The sequence below is a fragment of the Myotis lucifugus genome, unplaced genomic scaffold (assembly GCF_000147115.1).
Source record: "Myotis lucifugus unplaced genomic scaffold, Myoluc2.0 scaffold_208, whole genome shotgun sequence".
In the NCBI taxonomy this organism is placed as follows: domain Eukaryota; kingdom Metazoa; phylum Chordata; class Mammalia; order Chiroptera; family Vespertilionidae; genus Myotis; species Myotis lucifugus.
The window spans coordinates 1,915,235-1,934,047 of record NW_005871256.1 but is presented as its reverse complement, the minus strand read 5'-3'; the positions used below and the strand labels follow the sequence as shown (position 1 = coordinate 1,934,047).

The window sequence follows — 18,813 nt, the reverse complement described above, 5'->3', positions numbered from 1 at the left end:
ATATATGTGTGTGTGTGTGTCGTGTGTGTGTGTGTGTGTGTGTGTGTGTGTATATATATATATACACACACACACATATGTATATGTATATATCCTCACCCAAGGATATGTTTTTATTGATTTTAGAGAGAGGAAGGGAGAGGGAGAGAAGGGAGATGGATGTGGGAGAGAAGCATCAATTGGTTGCTTCCTATATATACCCCGACTGGGAATTGAACCTGCAACCAGGATATATGCCCTGACCAGCAATCAAACCCTCGACCGTTTGGTGTATGGGATGACACTCCAGCCAACTGTGCCACACCAGCCAGGGAGTCATGTTAATATATATATTTAAAAAAACATATTTTTATTGATTTCAGAGAGGAAGGGAGAATGGAGAGAGAGAGAAACATCAGTGATGAGAGAGTATCATTGATTGGCTGTTTCTTGCACGCCCCTTGCTGGGGATCAAGCCCACAACCCCAGGCATGTGCCCTGACCTGGAATTGAACCCGTTACCTATTGGTGCATGGGTCAGTGCACAACCATTGAGCCACACTGGCCGGGCTAGCAGGCGAATTTTTAAGTTGATAATTTTGTATGGCCCTTGAATGATGTTAAAATATCCACATGGTCCTTGGCAGAAAAAAGTTTCCTCACTCCTGTTTAGTGGAACCATTGCTTTTACACACACATGTGTGTACACATACCCACACACACACACAGGTCCCTAAATTGTATGCTAGGTAGTATAAACGAGGGTGTGGAGTAGGTGTGAGCTGTTGATGACAAAGTGGGCTCATTCGGGGTGGAGAAAGGGGCCTACAGTGTTCTTGTTCTTGAAGGTCAACAATAGGTTGAGGATTTAAAATGACTTGAATACAGAAGAGCTAGTAAGTTCCCACTATATTACTAAACTTCCTTGGCTGGAAACTTCAGGATGTTTTTTTAATCAATTTTTTTTAAATTTTAGTCTTACAAACCTCTCCACCCTCTAAATTCATATGCTCTGTCATCATATTAACAGATGAATTATTCAGTCATTTATTTTTTCCCATATGCTTCATTTGTCGGCCATTTTTGAAAAGGTGCATTCTAATTCCGGATGAAGCAGCTCACCCCTTGGGGTGAACATCACTTACCTTCTTACTCTATTATTTGTACTAGGATCTCCAGTCCACAGTGGGCCAGGACACTAGACTTATTAGCATGAAACCCAGGATGGCAGGGGTCGAAGGGGACTTAAACGTGAATTAGTCTGGCCACCTGGTGCCTGGGAATTGCTTACTAATTGCCACGGGGGCTCTGAGTGAAATGGGAGGTCCCTTTCTGGTGACAGACTCCGTTGAAGGTGGGCGCTAGTGTTCGATCGCAGCTTTACTAGCTGAGGAGCCCTCTGGGTTTGAACCATTTTTGGAGTGTTGACTTTGTTGAAAATCTGAATGTTGTGTAGGTGTCAGATGTTAATGTATTTAGATAACTAACATTTAGATATTAATGAGTAAAAAAAAATTAGAGAAAGAAAACTTTTTTTTTTTTTTTAACTTCAGGTCCTTACGTTATGGCCAGTGTTGCAACAAAAATTTTTCAAGAATTGGTGGAAGGTGTATTTTACATCCATAGCATGGGGGTTGTGCACAGAGACCTGAAGGTAAGTGGCAAAGATGAAATCATTGAAAACTTCTTATCGGGGCTGACTTGTGTTGATTCATTGAATGAAAGGGACTAGGTACCCTAGTTCATTTATCTGGAAGGGTGCCATTACTTTCATTTAAATCATCATTTTTTTAGGTCCAGAACATAAAAACTTGATTGAATTTAAAAGCAGTAAACTTCGGGCATTTGAATATTCTCACTGTTTTTCCGGTAGTAAGTGTGTTCTGTATACTGCTATAATTGATGATGCTAAGTGTATTTAATGCTGACAAAAATATTCATCTATTAATTCAATCTTAGAGGTAAAGTCTGTTTTTATAATTATCTATCTTAAAGGAAATTTAACATAGAAAATTTCATTCTGCTGTTTTCAAAATCTATAGTTACTATTCCAACATTTATCCACAAAACACTATCAAGAAAGAGAGAACATATATTTACTTCTTTGGCTGAGAGTTTTAAATTAAGTTGCTTACCTTTTAGGCAAAATTTAAAACATGAAAAATGCATTTAAAAGAATATCTAGAAACAAAAAGGTAATATGCAAATCATTTTATTTTTTGAAGAAGTTTAAGAACCAGTAGTTTGTACATTTGGGATGAATGAGGCAAATGGATTGTTTTCTGGGTACCAGTCTAGCCAGAAACCGCGATAGGAGTTCTGAAATCCTGTGGCACCGTGACACTGCGAGGTCTTATTTCAAGAGGCAAGCCAGGTCATAATACCCGTAGACAGAATTCCAGATCTTCTCCGGGAGGAGGCGCTTCACATGCTGTTTGTATCTCTCCCCATACATGTTCCTGATGTTTCTCTTACAGATATCCTCTAGGGAGAAGGGTTTTTGCGACAACTTGATTAGGGATTCCCTTAAGAGTTGAAACTCTGATAGCATGAGTCCTGCAGGCAGAATTCCTTGGTTATTGGTCAGTCTCAAGGGGTACGAGCGGTAAAGCAGCTTGGCAAGCAGCGCCGTGTCCCTTATGTTGGAGCTGCGCTGGAGGTACATGTGTATGGGAGATTCCCCGTTTTTTGTGAGGATGTTAATGTTGGCTTCAAATTCAAGCAAGAGATCGATGACTGTCTCTCTGCCGGCAAAACATGCCTCGTGGATGGCTGTTTGGCCCTTGTGGTCCTGGACATTGACTTGGGCTCCGTGGATCAGCAGCAGCCGGATGCAGCTCAGTCCTGCCGCCAGCACTCGGCCCGCTTTGCTGGACGCGGCGCACACCGCCAGCTTCAGGGCCGTGTTCCCCGTGAAAGGGACGGCGTAGTTGACATTGGCTCCACAGGCAATGAGCGTTTCCATCATCTCCTTGTTCAGTATGTCTGCCGCCATGTGCAGGGGAGTCATGCTGGATTCATTAATGGCATTCACCTGGGCGCCGTTTTGGGCTAAAATGGAGAGGACCGGGTAGGTCCCGTATCTTATCGCCAGGTGGAGGGGGGAGTGCTTGTGGCTGTTGTTCACCCGAGCGTTCACTTGAGCTCCGTGCTCACACAGGATGCGGAGACACGTCACGGCGTTGTTCTGAATGTCCGCCAGGAGCTTTTGGATTCTGTTCCCTGGCTTTGTCTGGACGGTAGAGGTGATTGGCCAGTGCAGTAGCATCAGGTGAAGTGTGGTGAGGCCTCGTGCGTCCCTGGAATAGGTAGTGAGCGCTGGTTACACTGAATACATAGTGGAAATGGCTCTACGCAGGGAATTAGCGCTCAAGAAGGTGACATTTATTTAAAGTAATCCCCGCCCTGCCCTGACTGGTTTGGCTCAGTGGATAGAGCATCGGCCTGCAGACTGAAGGGTCCCGGGTTCGATTCCAGTCAAGGGCATGTACCTTGGTTGCAGGCACATCCCCAGTAGGGGGTGTGCAGGAGGCGGCTGATCCATGTTTCTCTCTCATCGATGCTTCTAACTCTCCCCCTCCCTTCCTCTCTGTAAAAAATCAATAAAATATATATTTTTTAAAATAATAAGTAAAGTAATCCCCGCCCTTACTTAGTTTAAAAAAAGTGTTTGTAAATCTGCATTGCTATTTAATTTTTCAGGATATCACAGCGTTTTTGGGGGTGGAGTGGTATGCATCAGTGCACGGGGGGCCCCAGCTTCCTCTGGCAGCTTGTGTTTACTTTGTTCCTCCTGCAAGGGTTGGGGCCTCTTCAGGGCTGTGTCTCAGTGTTTTTGGTACCGCAGCTCCTCAGTGCAGAGCTGAGTTCTGTGGACTTTAGTGTGATCGGCTCTGCATCTGTCCCTGTGCCTGATGCTCCCTGTGTGTTTAGGTGGATTAGATCAGTGGTCGCCAACCTTTTGGACCTCACGGACCACCTGTGGTTCTCGGACCACCAGTTGGCGACCGCTGGATTAGATGACAGGGTTGAACCTGGAGACCCACAGCCACTCTGCACTTAGGCCCATCCTCTTCATTCCCTGCTTCCACCCGGGTGGATGCATGTTTTACAACCTGGCCCTCATCTACTTTTTCCTGAAATCTCTCAGGATTGCCTCCAAAAGCCCTTTGTTGTGGCAGAGAAAGGGGGAAGGGTTATTCGGAACACTACTGCTGAGCGCTTAGTACTCGGGATGCTTTAAGTGGGCTGATTTGTGTTCTTGCATTTCCCACCCTCTTTTTCAGAGTATTTCCTCTAATTGGCAAAGAAACTGGTTTGTTCAAAACAAGATAATTTCTAGGCCACAACTCCTGCAGAGTGGATGAGCCCAGACATGACTGGGAAGGCTAACGTCTAGGTCACGTGTCTCCTCATTTAGAAATGGCCACCTGTTGAGTTACTTACCTTACTTCCGGGTCAGCACCGTGTTCTAACAAGCAGTGCAGACTCTGTGCCTTGCGGTGCTCGGCAGCCAGGTGGAGGGGGATGATGGACTGCTTCTGCTTCAGCGGGAAAGACCCAAGTTCGTTACAGGTGTCCTGTGTGGTTAGAACAGGGTGTCAGCTGGCCAGCCCAGAGCAAGCCGGTGGTCTGTGTGTCTCAGTGCAGCACTTCTCTGCTATGTGCATTGACATTTTCCTTTTCTTTGGCCCGTTTTCCGTGACCCAAAGCCAGTGAATTTTATGAATGTTATAAAATTTGTGTGTTAAAGGAAGGCAGATTTACCAAGGCAACAAAATAACTCACTCAAAGCTTTTAAAGTTGGTTGTTGCGAGGAGCTCATAGTGTAAAATTAAGGCAATTGCTATTAAGCCACTTTGTCCTTAAACTAACCCGCAGGGTGATTGACAAGTAGGTTTTGTGTTTTTTAAGGTTTTGCCATAGTATCAGCAGTAAAACCTACACTTCCAGGGTTTCATAGATAAGCAGCAAATACTCCATGATTAGCAGAGCTGTTTATGCTGGGTCTTAAAAATATATATGTAAGTAGTGGCTTTACAGCATGGCTGCAAGGTAAGAGGGCGGAGTAAAGGAGAGGGTCACTTTCCAAAGGAAATAAATGATAACGGTAATAATTATTGTATAAACATTTAGAAAATGAAAAGTTATATGTAAAAGGGAAAAGAGAATTCCATCCCACGGACCCAGTGACCACTGGCATGTTTGAGAGGCGACTCTAATGTCCCGCCAACCGAACGAGCGCTAGTCTTTTCCCTCATCAGTGTGGCAACTGGAGGGCGGTGTGGGCCGCGGCGGGGAGTGTGCTGGCACACTGTCCAGCGCGGCCTGTGGGGACGGACAGCCAGGAGGTTGAATGAGTTCACAAGAACTTGGTGGGGGTCCTTTCAAAGCATCAGGAGTCTTTTCTCTAAAAGTGACGGAGCGGAGAGCAGGGTACCTGCGTCAGAAGTAGCCCGCAGCTGGTGGAGTTGGTCAGGACCGTCAGGGGCTGGTTGACGGGGTGGCTGCGCAGCAGGGCCTGGATGGCAGCGCAGTTTTCTGTCATGATGGCTTCGTAGAGTCTGGTGTGGATCACTTCACGTGGGCCCTCCTCCAGGGACTTGGCCCCGTCAGCGACCAGCTCCTTGCTGCCTCTCTTGACTATGTTTCCCATGAGAAACACGTAAGATTGAGGACTTCAGAGGTCAGGGAAACTTGTTGCGGAATTGGTCAGTTTCCGAGTCTTTATGATTCCTCAGTTCAGTTCTAGAACTGTTCTAGAATTGTTGAGAGCCGTATCCATGAACACGACTCATTTCTGTATCAGAGCCAGACTTTTTCATACTTTGTTCCTATCTCACATGATGTCAAATATAAGCACAGGTTTTAGGACTTCCTACTTGATCACAAAAACATACCCTAATTATCTTACATGTAAGATTCTATTTTCTCTTTCCATTTAGCTATAGATAAAAAAAACTAACAGAGCTAAAACACAATTATACATTAAAATAAAAAATTAGAATTACTACATTTAAAATAAGAAAACCCAACTTTTAACCTAACTGTTTAGATGTCAGTGGCCTTCTCCCCTTCCCCAGTACAGGGGCAGTGTTTCACTGGCATAGGATTAGTTCCACTGGGGATGTTTCGGGTCCGTGGTGGTCGCTTACATAGAGCTAAGTGTGTACCTTTACAGTGTGACTTAGTTGTCCCCGATCCTGGCTAACAGAATTATCTGGGAGCTTAAAACATTTTCTTATAATTTTTTTTTCATTAAGAAAAACTGCAGTGTTGGACTTGTTGGAGAGGACAGTCGTTTTATGTTTATTTTTAAAAATATTTTTAATTGATTTTTAGAGAGGAAAGAAGAGAGACAGAAACATCGATGAGAGAGAAACATCATCGATTGGTTGCCTCCTGCATATCCCTACTGGGGATTGAGCCTGTAACCTGGGCATGTGCCCTGACCAGGAATCGAACCAATGACCTCTTGGTTCCTGGGTCGATCGATGCTCAACTGCTGAGCAACACCAGCCGGGTGCGATTTTTTTTAAAGCTTCCCGGTGACTCTAATGTGTGGCTGAGTTTGAGAACCACTGCTCTGATTTTTAATTTTTGAGGGGCTACTTGCTCCTGGGTTGAATACTCTTTAACATCCAGACATTTTTACTATTTGTTTTTAGAACGCCAAGGAATTCACTTGTTCTGTTTGTTTGTAGCCCAGAAATATTTTTCTTCATGGCCCTGATCAGCAAGTGAAAATAGGAGACTTCGGTCTGGCCTGCACAGACATCATACAGAACCCAAACTGGACCGGCAGGGATGGGAAGAGTAAGTTTTGGCATTTTTTTCCATTAAAAAAACAAGATGTCACTAGTTAAAGAGAATATGAAGATTTAATAGCAAAGTGAGGGAAAGACAGCGTGCCGTGGTACCCAGAGTCAGTGTTCCTGCATGTGCTAACGCTGCAGTATTTAATGTGTAGCTTTTCAAATTACAGGACCAACACATACTTCCAGAGTGGGCACCTGCCTGTACGCATCACCCGAACAGCTGGAAGGATCTGAATATGATGCCCAGGTAGTGTTTCCTGCTTCTTACCTCCTGCTGGACTTACTCTGCGTTGTAATAACAAAAAGCACAGGAGAGCAGTGGAAGTCCCGAGGGCAAGGTGTTTGGAGTAACAGTTCTATAGTTTATCTACCGTCCAGCGGGCACAACAGGAAACTTCACTTTGCAGCTGAACCTGACTGCATTTTTTTAGGCTCCTTGACTATTTCTAAACCCATGGGCATAGGAATAGTGTTTGAATGGGCTTTCCCTTCAGAGTGTCACATTCACCCCAGAAGGCGAGAGTTCAGAGGCCTCTTTTCAGCTTCCATTCTGGTTTCCCAGTTCAAGTAAGTGCTAAGTCATGCTCGGGGCAGCGTGTCCCTTTAATCCACATAGTTCCCGGAAGGAATGGTAAGTAACTCCTTCTCAACACGAAACCTAATGAAGGTTCTTCCTCTTAATGAATCATTGAACGTTTTTGTTTTGTTTTGTTAATCCTCACCCAAGGATATTTTTTCCATTGATTTTTAGAGCGAGTAGAAGGGAGGGGTGGAGAGAGAAAACATTGGTGTGAGAGAGACACAGTGGTTAGTTGCCTCTGGCACTGGCGCCCCTCCCTCCCCCCAGGGTGGGGAATGAACCCGCAACTCAGGTGCATGATTGGGAAAGAGCTGCCAGAGAAGAACCATGGTCGTTTCGAAAGCCTGTCTAGTCCAGGCCCTCCTGACAAACGTATTTTCAGGAGCGGCAGCACAGTTTCTGCAGGGTGCTAAGCTTTGCCAAGACTTCCTGCCTGAGTGAAGCCGGGTGAGGTTGGCGGAGGCCCTGGGACACGCGGCCCCAGCACGAGGGAGCTCACATGTGTCCGGCTGGCCGGGCCTGGGTTTTCAAGGGGGTGGATGGAGTCAGGTGTGTGGTACAGACTCTGTGGTGGTGGGATCATCCTGTCCTCACCTGGCCACCAGTCCTTTGTCCCCTGAGCCCCTTTTTGGTGTTAAAGGGAGGGGCTTTGTGACAGTATCTACCTCGCAGTAGATCTGGCTGGCAGGTAATGGCCAGTGAGAGATGAGCCAGCCGTACGGTAGAGACTATAAATCATCTTTTCTACAAATGCTCTCGTGGAGAGGCGGCGTGCTGCGGGGCACGGTGCTGCTCACTGAGCATCTCATCGCTCACTGACCCCTCCCCTTTCGCAGTCGGACATGTACAGCGTGGGCGTGATCCTGCTGGAGCTCTTCCAGCCGTTTGGGACAGAAATGGAGCGAGCGCAGGTTCTGACGGGTCTGAGAACTGGTCAGATGCCCGCGTCCCTCAGCCAGAGGTGTCCCGTCCAAGCCAGGTGCGTCCAGGAGCTGACCAGAAAGAACGCGTCCCAGAGGCCGTCGGCTATGCAGCTGCTGCAGAGCGACCTTTTCCAGAATCCCGGAAGCGTACGTACAGGTTTTTTTAAAGCTGGGGAAAATATGGAGCTTAGAATTCGTTTAAATTGAGTCCTATTTCATGAAGAACAATAGAGCTTACAGTAAGGTTTATGGAAACAGTATTTGAACCCATTCTCAAGAGTTCCCAGTCGCACTGTTATTTGCCCAGTCTAAGTGCACACGATGACCCCTGCCAGCTGCCTGCTCTAAAAATTGTAATTACAGGCTTCATCTCGCTAAGCCAAAAGGTATTAGTTTTCCTTTCCAGCTCTGGTGTGTAACCTTTCATAAATGATTATAACATGCCTGCCAGTAAAAACGGACACAGCAGAGGGTAAAATTACAGCAGTCATTCTCAGCGGGTGAGCAGGGGTGCCGGAGACCGCCTGAGCCAGCCCGAGATCTTCAGCATTCACGTGCGATTCTGGCGCTCCGTCCTGTGCGTGGCATTGCCCCGGGCAGCCCATTCCCTTCCTCCCACCTGACCTGTAGCATGCCAGCCCCTCATCTGCAAGTATGACTCATCCATTCTGGCAACAGGACTCATCTATTCTGTTCCTTGAGAAACTTGCTGAGAGTTAAGAGCTTGATGCAAACATATGCTCACAGATCCTAGAGCACTTGGCTACTCAAAGCGTGATCCTCAGACCTGCCGCAGCAGCATTATCTGGGGCTTATTAGGAACACAGGGTCTTAGGCTCCACCCAGATCTGCTGAGTCAGAATCTCCTTACGAAGACCGAGTGGTTTACACACACAGTGTCTGAGCAGCACTGCAGAGAGCAGTGCTTGTCTGTCTCCAGACCAGCAGCATTAGGTCACTGGAACGTGACAGAATCCTCAGGCCCTCCCACACGCCTCATTCAGGGGTGGGGGTGGGAGTTGGGGTGAGGGGCAGCCATCTGTGCTTTAACAGGCCCTCGAAGTGATTCTGGTGCCCACTAATTTGGGAACCTCTTATAGTAACTGTTTAGTTGATTTATCTCCTACTCAAGGCTTATTAATTTTCAAGTAAAACTGAATCTTACTAGTTTGAATGATAAACAGGTAGATGGGGTACTTTTCTGAGACTTTGAAAATGGCAATGTGGTTATTAAATGACCTCAGATGGAAGGGATTTCTTACTCCCGGTTAAGGTAGCTTTTAGAGACCAAGTATTTGTGTTTATGGTAAGGATGTCTCCTGTCTTACAGAATATTTTATAAAATAAAACCAGGCAGAGGGGTCTTAATAATCCAGGGGGGAAGTTAGGATTATTCCATGACTTTAAGAATGTGTATCAAAGCATTGAAAACTCTTATGGAAATGAAAAAAAACAACAAACACCTGTAAAATTAATATTTATTTATTTTTTAAAATATATTTTTTATTGATTTTTTACAGAGAGGAAGGGAGAGAGATAGAGAGTTAGAAACATCGATCAGCTGCCTCCTGCACATCTCCTACTGGGGATGTGCCCGCAACCCAGGTACATGCCCTTGACCGGAATCGAACCTGGGACCTTTCAGTCTGCAGGCCGACGCTCTATCCACGGAGCCAAACCGGTTTCAGCGAAAACTAATATTTAGTGCAATATAATTGAGAAAGTGTTTCAAGAGTAGTTTGAACAATGCCCGCCTCCCCTATAATTCAGGGCGGTGAATTGTCATGCTCCTGGCTACGTTTGGATCAGCTTCTAACACCTGGTCTTGGGCACTTTCGATGTGAAATGTCTTCGAGTTCACAGAATGTGAAGTTTTTGCTGGTGTCACACTCTGGGGCAGCGCCATCATTTTCCTCAATTTGTTGACAAGTCCCTTTCCTTGGTTCCGTGGCTGCCCGCCCCGTCTAGTGGCAGCAGGGCCGGCATTCCCAGGTCAGCTGTTTCTCCTGTGACAGTGTTTTGGGTTGACTCGATTGCCACTTCCAGCATTACCACTTTTCATTGGCTTGCTGTCTGGCCAGTCCCCTTTCATTGTCCATTTTTGAAAAAATGCCACTTGGGTCTATCACTGGGACAGGGAGGCAGCCTGGCTACACACGGCCTGTGTGTGGACTAACAGATGCACTGACAGACTTTGAGTGAAAGGATGTGACTGTCCGGATCTGGACGTCTATCGGCTAGTGTTTTGTGGATAAACTGTTGTGGTAACTGACATTTGAACCACGTTGCTGGGTTACTGGCCTAATTTCACTAAACTGATGACTGGATCCACGCATTTTGGGACCGTGCAAAGTGAGGCATGCTTGTGTATTTAAAAGGAAAGAAGCCATTTAATGGAGCTTAAACATTTCTATTTCAGGTCAATCTCACCCTGCAGATGAAGATAGTAGAGCAAGAAAAAGAAATAGAAGAACTAAAGAAGCAGTTACGCCTCCTTTCTCAAAACAAAGGGGTGAAGGATGACATGAAAGATGGGGGTGTTCCTGTCTAGCTTAGTCTCTAGAAATATAAAAATGAACTTCAACTCTATAAGCTAAACCCAACTGGAATATATAGTTTCGGTCTTAGGGTATAGATGGTGAAATACTTGGTTTTAGTCAGGAAGCTTGTACATGATTTATTCAAGTGAGATTGCGGAAGTACCACCACCTACTTCCTTAAGTAGCCCTTTCCTGACCCAGCATCGGAACTCGACTGCTCTAAACACCTATTGTACTCTTTCCTGTCTTTGTCCCACAAGCTCCTATTCCTGATTTCTTAGTATTAGTATCTGTCTAGTCTCTCAGACTAAAAGTTTAGGCATCAACATCAGTTCTTTTTCTTTTGAACTGTCCCCCTCTAGAAGCTTCTGCAGAAATCTGAGTGTGCTCCACACCCAGTCACCACCCAGATCCAGCCTGTGCACGAGCTGGGCTTTTTTTAAGCCTCTCACACGCTGCCAGTCAACCGCCAGGACATCTCAGTTCACGCCAGGCCCAAAAGCCTTCGCTGCCTCCAAGAGAACACTGCAGCTTGGCAGTGCATGTCGCCCAGTCTATTTCTGTCCTCATCACCTCCAACTTGGCATCATTATGCCCTTTCAGAGCTCTGTACTTCGTGCCCCGAAATGATTTCAAAGCAGCTCGGACGCCGGTGTTCCTGATTTTGCCCCTGCATTGTTCTTCACAGCACCGGACTCCTATGCTCCTCCACGTCAGCAATATGACATGCTCATCTTTGCACTCAGAGGCGCCTGCCGCCTGGCTGGCAGGTGTTGTGGTATACTGCATGTGATAGCGCTGAATTTTAAATAAAACAGACCCACAAGTTACATGGTGCTTTTATTGATACTCAACTGGCCTAAAGACCGATTTTAGTACAAGTCCCTTTACCAACAACAGGCATGAAACACCACCATTCTTACAATCTAAACCCTTTACAATCAATTCCTGAGGTTCACTTAAGGAGCTTGAGGGCAGAGCTGAAAGGGGCCAGGTTCTCACAGGCCCGCATCCACTTCTGCACGTTGGCTGGCACGGGCACGCCGCAGCCCCCCACCTGCTGGAGCGCGGACCAGAGCACCACGTCCGCCACCGTGAGTTCGTTCCCCACGAGCCAGGGGCTCTTCCCGAGAGCAGAGTTCATGGAGCCGAGCACGGCGGCTTTTTCTTTGCTGCTTCCTTCTTTTAACTGAAAAATGGCTATATCTACCCAGCTATCGATGAGGGTTAAGTTGACCGCATTGTGCTTCTGGCCGAACAGAGAGAACAGAAAACGTGCGATGTTCCCTTCTCCTTCGATGGGGCACATCCTCTGGACACTGAACTTCATCTGGGTCTTGGGCACTGAAAGGAAAACACCCTGAATGTCAACAGGAGCAGCGCCCGGAGAAGCACTTGTCCACGCGGGGAGGGGATCCACTCACCGTGAACTGGTGGCAAGGGAAGGGGTACTTTCAGAGAATAAATTCACATGTTTTAGGTGAAACATTAAAGTTTTAGCTATGTTTAAAGAGTGCAGACTATATGTTAGGCAAGTAATCACGTCTGGTACTTGACCCTGACAGTTTTCAAACTAGAAGGGACCTCAGACCATCTACTCCAGCCGTGTCTGGATTTGTAGGATGAGGACGAAACCAGGAGTCCCCTCGCCCAGGTCAGAGACTTGAGGCCTCCCTGGGTGAATGGCATGACCTCACTTCCTCCTGTATGAAGGTCACCAGGGGAGGCATTCTTTAGTGGGATAATGAGTAAATGACACCCTGCCATCCTTTTATTCCATCTGAAAAGAAAGCATCACTGTCCCCGTAATGATAGGTTTTGGAATGTGAGGGCAAGGCAGCCATGACAGCTGCTACTCCCCTGCTCCGGCGGGCTAGACAGGATCCCCCTAAAGCTGCATTCCTCTTCTAGGCCGCCTGACAGACAGCACGTGGCTAGAGGACATCACTGTGCTAGCCCTCGCTGCCTTTTACTAAGATCATGTGCACATCCCATTACATAGGATGGGAGTGGAACCCAGTCCCCTCTACTTACCATTCTTCCAAATGAGAGTAAAGCCCAGCTGGTACTCATGACGGGGCGGGTTCTTAGTCTGCTCGCCAAAGCACCTGAGGAGGTTTTCTGGCACGTTCTTGACCGCTGAATGCGTGTGAACAGTGGACAGGACCTTGTACTGGTCGCAGAGCAGCTGGTGCAGCACGAGCAGGGAGAGGGGAGGCGAGGCGGGGTTCGCATTGATCACGATGTCTTTCAGGGCCCCATAATCCTGAGGGGGGGGGCCCAAACAGCAATTTGAGTGTGTACTTGTACCAGGTGCTATTTTACACCCTAATGCCCATGAAGAAGGTGCTACCATCACCCCACCTCACAGTTGAAGTGAGTCCTGGGGCGATAACGTGACTCATCCAAGGTCACTCAGCTCAGGGAAGGGAGCTGGGCTCTGAGCTGATGCCAACCCTGAGCCCCTGCACTGCTGGCTCCTGGCAAAAAGTTGACTTTCACTGTCAAATTAGTAAAACATGTTAGGAATGACACTTCTGTTTGTCCCCAAGTTAAAAATATCACATGCAATTATAATCGGCCTTTCACATCTACAGGTTTCACACCTGCAGATTCAAACAACTGGGGAATGAAAACTATTTCTTTTGTTAATCCTTTCCTGAGGATATTTTCCCATTGATTTTAGGTAGGGAGGGAGGGAGGGAGGAATATTGATGTGGGAGACACATATCGATTGGCTGCCTCCCTTGTGGGTCCTGACCAGGGTTGGGGATCCAACCTGCAACCCTGGACCAGCAATCAAACCCTCAGCCTTTCGGTGCAGGGGTCAGTGCTCTAACTGACCCACACCAGCCAGGACTGAACACTTCTTGATCCATGGCTGGGGATCTGCAGATTATATGCATTGTCCTGTCATGTCATGGAAGGGACTTGAGCATATACGGATTTTGGATCTGAGGGGACCCTGCAACCAGTTCCCCACAGGTACAGAGGTACGATCCGTTTACCAACTTTCTAACACCTGACCCCCTAACAGCATCTCGTTTCTGTATCTAATCAATTTGTGTTTGCGCTGTGTTGAAGAGTCTCTTGGAGTCAATTTGGCCTCTGGTCTTGCTCTCCTGACCGACGCCCTTCACATGGGCTATGATGAATGCTTCGCAGCTGTCTGAACACAGTGTGTCACTTGACACTGCCTTCTGAGGTATCAACATTCATCTCAAGCAGCACGTGCCCTGGGGAGCCTTCCCAGTGTCTGAGACTGGCACCGCTGACTCGCCAACTGGGCTGGCTCCCCAGGGCCTGCCAGGCATCACGGGGGTCTCTGCACACAAACATGTACCGGGCGATAAAGGGACACGTGTGAGGAGGTATGGAGGCTACAGAAGCCTGAGCTCTGGGAGAGACTGTAATCCCACCTCCATTTTTCAGGTCAAGTAGTACCATTTCTATTGCCAATTCTACAGGAGAGTATTAGCAGGGATTCTTGGGACAAACCCTTTACACCAGCGGTTCTCAACCTGGGGGTTGAGACCCCTTTGGGGGTTGAACGACCCTTTCACAGGGGTCGCCTAAGACCATCCTGCATATCAGATATTTACATTATGATTCATAACAATAGCAACATTACAGTTATAAAGTAGCAATGAAAATAATTTTATGGTTGGGTCACAACATGAAGAACTGTATTTAAAGGGCCAGAAGGTTGAGAACCACTGCTTTACACCTACAATAAATATTACTTCGTAATAAGACATTCTTTCCTTACCTCTTTATACCCTAAATTAGCTGAATACTGTAGACTGATCATTAAAGGTGGCCAATACAACTTAATTTTAATAAAGTAAACTGAATTTCACAAAATATACGTGCAATATGGCACTGTGACTGGCTCTTGTTGAGATGTTTCAACAGGATTGGTGGGATTTTTTGTGCAGCCAGAGCCCTGAAATTCAGGCTACTCTCAGAGTCGGGGGTGATGGCTGACCCTGAGCAGCACTGAGGGGTGACTTAAGGTCTGTTTCTCCAGGGCTCAGGCTGCCGGGATGCTGCCGGGACTGGGAGAAGCTGTGCTGGACTCCCTTCTCTTCAGCAGTGGGTCTGAGAGGTCAGCAGCAGCAGCAGCTTTAGAATTTGCTTTGGCTTCACCAGAGCTCACGCGCCTACTCAGTGCAACGGCACAATCCCGCAGGGGAGAAGAGAACGTGCTCCGTCCCCCCTCTGAAAACTAGCGAGCCCAGGCCTCACCCGCACGAGCACCGAGCACCCGGCGTGCTGACGCCCTTTGGTTTTAAGTGAACTCACCTTCCCAAGGACTGAGTTTAAATCCAATGCACTGGCTGATAAAGCGGTGCGCCCTTCGGCTTGGATTATGTTGGTTACATCCAAGTCCGCGTCTGGCGTCTGAATCATCTTGGAGAGACCATCGACTGCGGCTTTCAATTCGTACAGACGTTTTAAAATGTTATCTTGACGGGACTCCAGAGCTTGAAGAGATGGGTCGGACCCTCCCTAAGCAAACCAACACCACAGTGTTCATTTCCTCGATCAAAGCAGTCTGCTTAATTTGATCACTTGTCTTCTACTTAGTTCCACAAATTCATCAAACCTCCCACCTTTTAAAAAACAGTAAAATGAACTAGCAGAATCTCATTTCTCCCATACACTAATAGTCCTGCAAGCAGATCCACAAATGCTTTAAAATAAATAAAAAACATGACTGAAAGCCCCTTTGTATGACTAATTTCGGGTAATTTAGTCTAAACAGAGAAGGATAGAAAATAAATACAAATTGTTCTTTATTCATATCAAAACACTTTGTTGAAACAAATAGAAAAAGGGGGGCAGTGAAAACATAACTCAATTTATACTATAGAAGGGAAAAGGGAGCACACAGAGGTTAAAAAAAAGTGTTCTTTGGCTTGTAAGTCTCTCCGGGGGTCAAATGGTCAATTCCCCAAATCATTCACTCTCAGGGCAGTACTGGCCCTCTCACTGTAGAATCACCTAGAACTTTTCACCGCTGACCTGTATAAACATGGAACACATTCTTCATTCACTGAACCTTTGCGTCTTTTCTTACCTGGTATAGTGACTGGTACACAGTTACCAATAATGTCTATGATAAATCTCAAGTCCATCTAGATTTAACTTATAAAGTAATATCAAGAAACCTCCCAGTACAGTCACATTGTACTACCTGTCTCCAGATTCCTGAGCTCTCACAAAAGACCATCCACTTTGAGTTGAGAAAATAAAACAGGAGCTAAATGCTCATAATGAGAAGGTCAGGAACATGGCAATGACCTTGAGTTATTATAAATATGCATTCGTGATACAATGCGAGTGTAAGTGTACTTGCTCACATGTGAGTGCTGCTAAGTTTAATTCTTGGGAACATCTGTTCCTCCTAGTCCAGTGATGGCGAACCTATGACACGCGTGTCAGAGGTGACATGCGAACTCATTTTTTGGTTGATTTTTCTTTGTTAAATGGCATTTAAATATATAAAACAAATATCAAAAATATAAATCTTCGTTTTACTATGGTTGCAAAGATCAAAAAATTTCTATATGTGACACGGCACCAGAGTTAAGTTAGGGTTTTTCAAAATGCTGACACGCCGAGCTCAAAAGGTTCGCCATCACTGTTCTTGTAACTCCTAACACTGCCCTCTCATGCGGATCAATTCACCACCAGGTGCTGGCACTTTTCTGGAATGCACTTGCTTCTAAACGTGCCTGCTCCACTGTCACTGCCCAAGTCCAAGACAGCGTTTTTTTCACCTGGTGTAGTTCCACTGGTCACCTCGCACCCATCCACAAGATGGCAGATAGAGAGAGGAAAACAGAGGCAGACCCTGTCCCCTCCTCCCCTGTGCTAACCTCCTAAGCTAAAAAGCAAAGCCCTTACCCTGGCTTGATGAAGAGTGTGTATGATTTGCCCTTTGGCTGCCTCCTTTCACATAATTCTCCCCTGCTCTGTCTCTAGCCATACAGTCCATGGGATTCCTAAAACACACCATGCCCCCAGTGGCCACTGGACTTTTCCTCATTCTGTTCCCTCCATCTGCAACATTCCTCTCTTACCTCATCTGTTTAACTCCTCTTTACCCTACAGCTGAATTGCCACCTTCTCCCCTCTCCTTGCCTGATGCTCTTGTTTAAGATCAAACAGCAAAAATATAAGGTGATTGACTTCTGGGTGGAACAAAGAACAATACACAGTCCCGTATGCCACTTCAATAATAAGGTACTGTAAATAGACCGAACAGTGGAACAACCGAACCAGTTGCTATGACGTGCGCTGACTACCAGAGTGCACGCGAGTGGAACATGGCAGACATCGGCCGTGGTGGGATGGTGAAGCAGGTGAGCAGGGGCTCCAGACCAAGGCAGGGCACCAGTCACTGTCATTGGGGTGAGCCTCTGGTGGTTACTGAAAATTCTTTGCTCCTGGGCGCCGAAGTCACACAAGGAACTCACACCTGTTGCTGGCACTGGAGCCGCCGCTTGCACCTGCTGCCGGTGCCTGGCAAGGTTCTCAGGGCTTCTCCACCTCCCCCTGCTCCTGAGGGGCGATTGGGGCTGGCAGCCACCTCTTGCACCCGCTGCCGGCCCCAATCGCTCAGCACCTCAGAGGGTGCGAGCAGGGCCAGCACCATCAGTGCATGTGAGCAGTGGCGGCAGGAGCAGGGCTGCGGGCAGATGGGACAGGGGGCTGCAGCGGGAGGGGCCGGGCAGGGGCGAGGAGGATCGGATGAGACCCATCCCTGTGCCCACCGCAGCCTCGCAACCCACAGTTCCTTTCAAGGTGCACGAATTCGTGCACTGGGCCCCTAGTATTAATAATCAAAGGGCCCCAGCATAGCTGGATCTCACCCCTTGATCTGAGGCACGAGGAAATGCTCAAATCTGCTTATCATCCCTTTTAATGTTGGGCTGTTGTTTTTCTTGCTCAGACTAGAGTCACTAGACTATGACTTGGCCTATGTATTTACCCACTTGTTTCCTGTACAAAAACACTCACTGCAAAATGAAGCAGCTTACAATGCAGCTTACAAAGGGCCCGGCATCCGTGAGCAGTGGGATGGGCAAACGGCGGGGTTCCAGTTAACGCGTTGGGACAGCGGACCCGCAGACAGGACGAAGACTGCATTTCACGCAACAAAGCGAGTCCTGAAATCATGTCTAGAAGCAGCAGCCAGACACAAGCCACCAAACTGCATGCTTCTATTCACGTGGCTTAGGGATGCATCCTTAGGTGGCGCAGTAGGAGAGAAAAGCAGGACACGATCACGGAAGTCGGGCCCTTTGCGGTAATTTAAGTGGGGCACTGACAACGTGTGTTAACCTGGGTGACACTGGTTATTCTTAAAATGGTCATCGACGTGCTATTCACTTTTCTGTGAGTAAAGTTTAAGTAGTTATAAGCGAAAAAAAAAAAACCTGATACACGACCCGGGCCTGGAGGGACCCCGGCCCCTACTCGCGCAGCCCCGCTGGCTAGGCCAAGGCGCCTGCGCACTGAGCGATCGGGAGGCCTTGGCGCCTGCGCACTGAACGGATGGGAGGGCGGGGGACGGGGCGGGGGTTGGGGGGGGCCGCGCGCTCCTACCTGCACGTGGCCCGCATTCTGCGCCGGGCTGCTGGTCGGGCGGTGCACGTTGGGGAGCCGGTACATGCAGGTGGGGAGCTCTACGCAGAGAGATGAGCCACCCTCGTGATAGGGCTTTACCTGGTACATCGGCATCGTGGGAACCACAGGAGTGACGGTGGCGGGTGAGGGACACGACCGCCCAAAACCGTCAGACTACCACGTCCCGCGGCCACCTCCTTTCTGGTCCGGATCCGGACGTTCGGGAAACTCACAGTTCGTGTGCTCTAATTGGCTCGGGCTCTCTGACGTCACGGCCCCGATTTTTCATACCACCAATCAGCGAGAAGGAGATGGGAGCCTCTGTTTCCGCCCCA

The 18,813-nt window shown here is 47.6% G+C and overlaps 3 protein-coding genes across 8 annotated transcripts in view; 1 reads left to right on the top strand and 2 right to left on the bottom strand.

Moving 5' to 3' along the window:
- EIF2AK1 (eukaryotic translation initiation factor 2 alpha kinase 1) overlaps window positions 1-11,670 on the top strand; it is a 34,397-nt gene extending 22,727 nt beyond the window's left edge. For all 4 annotated transcript variants that reach the window (XM_023761460.1, XM_006097695.3, XM_006097694.3 and 1 more), the window contains exons 11-15: window positions 1,533-1,633; window positions 6,684-6,795; window positions 6,965-7,044; window positions 8,214-8,447; window positions 10,720-11,670. In XM_023761460.1, coding sequence (XP_023617228.1) covers window positions 1,533-1,633; window positions 6,684-6,795; window positions 6,965-7,044; window positions 8,214-8,447; window positions 10,720-10,851 — 659 coding nt within the window. In that variant the 3' untranslated portion in view covers window positions 10,852-11,670. The remainder of the gene's footprint in view (window positions 1-1,532; window positions 1,634-6,683; window positions 6,796-6,964; window positions 7,045-8,213; window positions 8,448-10,719) is intronic.
- Window positions 1,649-5,702, bottom strand: ANKRD61 (ankyrin repeat domain 61). The gene is made up of 3 exons (XM_014463413.2): window positions 5,420-5,702; window positions 4,426-4,520; window positions 1,649-3,278 (listed from the first exon to the last, which is right to left on the bottom strand). The coding sequence occupies exons 1-3, from the start codon at window positions 5,633-5,635 to the stop codon at window positions 2,333-2,335; spliced, it is 1,257 nt and encodes a 418-aa protein (XP_014318899.1). The 5' UTR covers window positions 5,636-5,702; the 3' UTR covers window positions 1,649-2,332.
- AIMP2 (aminoacyl tRNA synthetase complex interacting multifunctional protein 2) lies at window positions 11,664-18,709 on the bottom strand. Of its 3 annotated transcripts, none has more exons than XM_006097692.3 (4): window positions 18,458-18,709; window positions 15,146-15,352; window positions 12,875-13,106; window positions 11,664-12,184 (listed from the first exon to the last, which is right to left on the bottom strand). In XM_006097692.3, exons 1-4 carry the CDS (start codon window positions 18,590-18,592, stop codon window positions 11,796-11,798), a joined length of 963 nt encoding a protein of 320 aa, XP_006097754.1. In that variant the 5' UTR covers window positions 18,593-18,709; the 3' UTR covers window positions 11,664-11,795. The 3 variants fall into 3 exon arrangements, with proteins under 3 accessions (XP_006097754.1, XP_023617231.1, XP_023617230.1); XM_023761463.1 differs by having other exon boundaries at window positions 18,578-18,694; XM_023761462.1 differs by lacking the exon at window positions 18,458-18,709 and adding an exon at window positions 17,870-17,888.
- Window positions 18,710-18,813: the final 104 nt, after the last annotated feature.

Excerpts from the sequence above, each read along its gene's own strand:
- AIMP2 (XM_006097692.3), bottom strand. The coding sequence starts at position 18,592 with ATGCCGATGTACCAGGTAAAGCCCTATCACGAGGGTGGCTCATCTCTC. Across the intron at positions 13,107-15,145 it reads TAAACTCAGTCCTTGGGAAG|GATTATGGGGCCCTGAAAGA; the intron begins GTGAGTTCACTT and ends CCCCCCCCTCAG. Across the intron at positions 12,185-12,874 it reads TACTCTCATTTGGAAGAATG|TGCCCAAGACCCAGATGAAG; the intron begins GTAAGTAGAGGG and ends TTTTCCTTTCAG.
- ANKRD61 (XM_014463413.2), bottom strand. The coding sequence starts at position 5,635 with ATGGGAAACATAGTCAAGAGAGGCAGCAAGGAGCTGGTCGCTGACGGG. Across the intron at positions 4,521-5,419 it reads GCGGGCTACTTCTGACGCAG|AAGCAGTCCATCATCCCCCT; the intron begins GTACCCTGCTCT and ends CCGCTGAAGCAG. Across the intron at positions 3,279-4,425 it reads GGTGCTGACCCGGAAGTAAG|GGACGCACGAGGCCTCACCA; the intron begins GTAAGTAACTCA and ends TACCTATTCCAG.